The sequence below is a fragment of the Pelophylax lessonae genome, assembly GCF_965119305.1.
Source record: "Pelophylax lessonae genome assembly, chromosome: 6".
NCBI classification, from domain to species: Eukaryota; Metazoa; Chordata; class Amphibia; order Anura; family Ranidae; genus Pelophylax; species Pelophylax lessonae.
Genome location: NC_138773.1, coordinates 15726404 through 15729040, shown reverse-complemented (window position 1 = coordinate 15729040; position 2637 = coordinate 15726404). Strand labels below are relative to the sequence as shown.

At 38.8% G+C, this 2637-nt stretch overlaps 1 protein-coding gene across 1 annotated transcript; it reads right to left on the bottom strand.

Annotated features, from left to right (window-relative positions):
- Positions 1 to 1246: 1246 nt before the first annotated feature.
- Positions 1247 to 2110, bottom strand: LOC309557410 (olfactory receptor 2D3-like; the record flags this gene model as incomplete). Its single annotated transcript, XM_082260125.1, has 1 exon — positions 1247 to 2110. One exon carries the CDS (start codon positions 2108 to 2110, stop codon positions 1247 to 1249), a length of 864 nt encoding a protein of 287 aa, XP_082116251.1.
- Positions 2111 to 2637: the final 527 nt, after the last annotated feature.

The window sequence follows — 2637 nt, the reverse complement described above, 5'->3', positions numbered from 1 at the left end:
GTTAGGTCAAAAGGTGAGGTTAAGTTGAAAAGTTGATCTGTACCTAGACTGTTAACATTAACAGGGATGTTAAAGTCACCACGGATAATAGTGGGTATTTCAGAGGAGAGAAAGTAGGATAGACAGGCAGAGATTTCATCAAAAAAGCATGATACTGGATTAGGAGGCAGATAAATCACTGCAATCCTCAAAGAAATTGGAGAAGACAGACAAATACAGTGTGTCTCAAAAGAAGAGAGGGATAGAGAGGGAGGGAGGGGTAGGAAAGACGTGAAAGGTGCTCTGCGGGCATAGAAAGAATGTACGTATTTGCAAATGTGTGCAACTAAAACCCTGTTTTTAATGCATACTGTTAGACAGGTTAATTTGGTTGGTCGCAGGCTGGTTGGTAAGTTGTGATTGGAAATTCCTTGGCTTTTTTGACATGTGTTTGCCGTTCCAGTGCTCCTTGCTGTTTAGACCAGTTATAGGTGGGGGAAGTGACCACTTTTTGTATTTAGTTATAGCCAGTGGCAGCCTGTCCATTGGGGGTGCAGGGGCGCTGCCCCCCCTATCCATGCATCCGGCCCCCTAATCTACATGCAGGGTGCCGGGCGCATGGATTTCAATGTTTTTTTTTTTGTTTTTTTTTTAAAGCACGTGATTAGAGTCATAGGCTCTAATAGGCTTCAAAAAAGGGTGGGCTCGGGGGCGCATATTTAGAATTATTTATCTATGAGATTATCATTTTGGTAAATACAGTAGCTCTCTTCCAGTGGCTTATCTCTTCTCTTCTGTTCCTGGTAATGTGAGTTGTCTTGCTCACCATTGGATTGCTCCAGTTTGTCTAACATATGTACAGTAAATCACACATAGTGAAGTGAAGTGCCATATCATCTCTGTCTATGAATAGTCTGCCAACTTTAAAAAAAGTTTGTCATAGGTCAACTGTATGAGAAGAACATCTGTTAAACAGACAATTCTTTGAAATAATGCAAATATACCACTTGTCCTTATGAAAATGTATGAATGCTTTATTATATTCTTTATATATTATTTGATAAAAAATCAAAAGGACCAAATGATAATTATGAGATTAGAAAAATTGTCAGAAGAGGTTTTTTATTTAGAACATGTTTTTATGAATGTATTCAATGTGAAAACATTTAAACATATAGTTTATTTATTTATTTATTTATTTTTTTACATGTTTTACCATCCATCTAAGGAAAAGTCCACTTCTAATGCAATTTTGTTTCTGGATGTACTATGTAGAGGGGGAATTGAGAATTATGCAACTTATTTTTACCAGTGCAGCTTTCATATCCTTGTTCTTCAGGCTGTAGATCAGAGGGTTGATTGTTGGTATTATGATACAATAGAAAAGGGCCGTCATTCTGTCCTTGTATGAAGAAAAAGGTGTCCCAAGACGAAGGTGGACATACATGGCAGTGCCATAGAATATGATAACAGAGACCAGGTGGGCAGAACATGTGGACATGGCCTTTTGGCGGGCCTCCTTAGAGCGTAGAAGGAACACAGAGGATAGTATCTTGATGTAGGAACAGAGTATAAGAAAGAATGGGATTGTTGCTCCACATATACAAACAATGAAGACATACAGCTCAATTTTAAAAGTGTTGATACATGCCAAATGAAGAAGAGGTGGGATGTCACAGAAGAAGTGGGCTATGTGATGAGAGCCACAGAATGGGAGCCTGAAAATTGAACTGGTGTGAATTAAAGACATCAGGAACCCCACAATCCATGGTCCAGTGGCCAACTGATAGCATATTTTAGAGGTCATCACAGAAGTATATCGTAGGGGGTGGCAGATAGCCATGAACCTATCAAAGGCCATTACCGCAAGGAAGAGACATTCTGACACAGAAACCGCCGAGAAGATGTACATCTGAGTAGCACAGCCAATGAAGGAGATGGTTCGATCCATGGACAGGAAGATTCCCAAAGCTTTAGGAACAGTGACATTGATGGAACAGAGTTCTAGCATGGACAAGCCCCTCAAGAAGAAATACATGGGGGTGTGGAGATGCGAATCAAGTGTAATGCTCAAGATGATCAGACCATTCCCCAATAAAGACAGGATATAAGCAACCAGGAAGAAAATCATTAAGATTATCTGAATGGAAATAGACAAATCTAAGAATCCTTGGAGGAAAAATGTTGTCTCATTGTTGAGATTCTGTCTTTGAATAAGCATATTTTACAGTGTTTGTCTTTTCATACAACTGTGAATAACATTGAGATAACTTTGAATTCAGGAGATGTGCAGTGCAGTCAAAAGTCCCAAAAAAAGTCTTAAAAAAGGTTAAACGTTCCAAATTTGTTTGTCAAATATGTTAATGCTCAACAATTGAGCTGCGTTGCCAAAACCTTGAAAAATACTAGAACCCGGAAAAAGAATGCTCCCATAGGAGCTGGGATTTTTTAGGTGCCAATAACTGGAGAACAGATTAAAAATTAAACATATTTTATTTAATTCATTAAAAGTTAATCTTCAAACACAACAAACATCAATGTTAAAATTACTCCATCACGGTATTCTGGAGAATAATGGACACGGTCCAAGATTGGTGCAACTTCTAGGGTGACAGTCCCAACATGTTTCGCCGACCACTTTGGCTTTTTCAGGAGCTA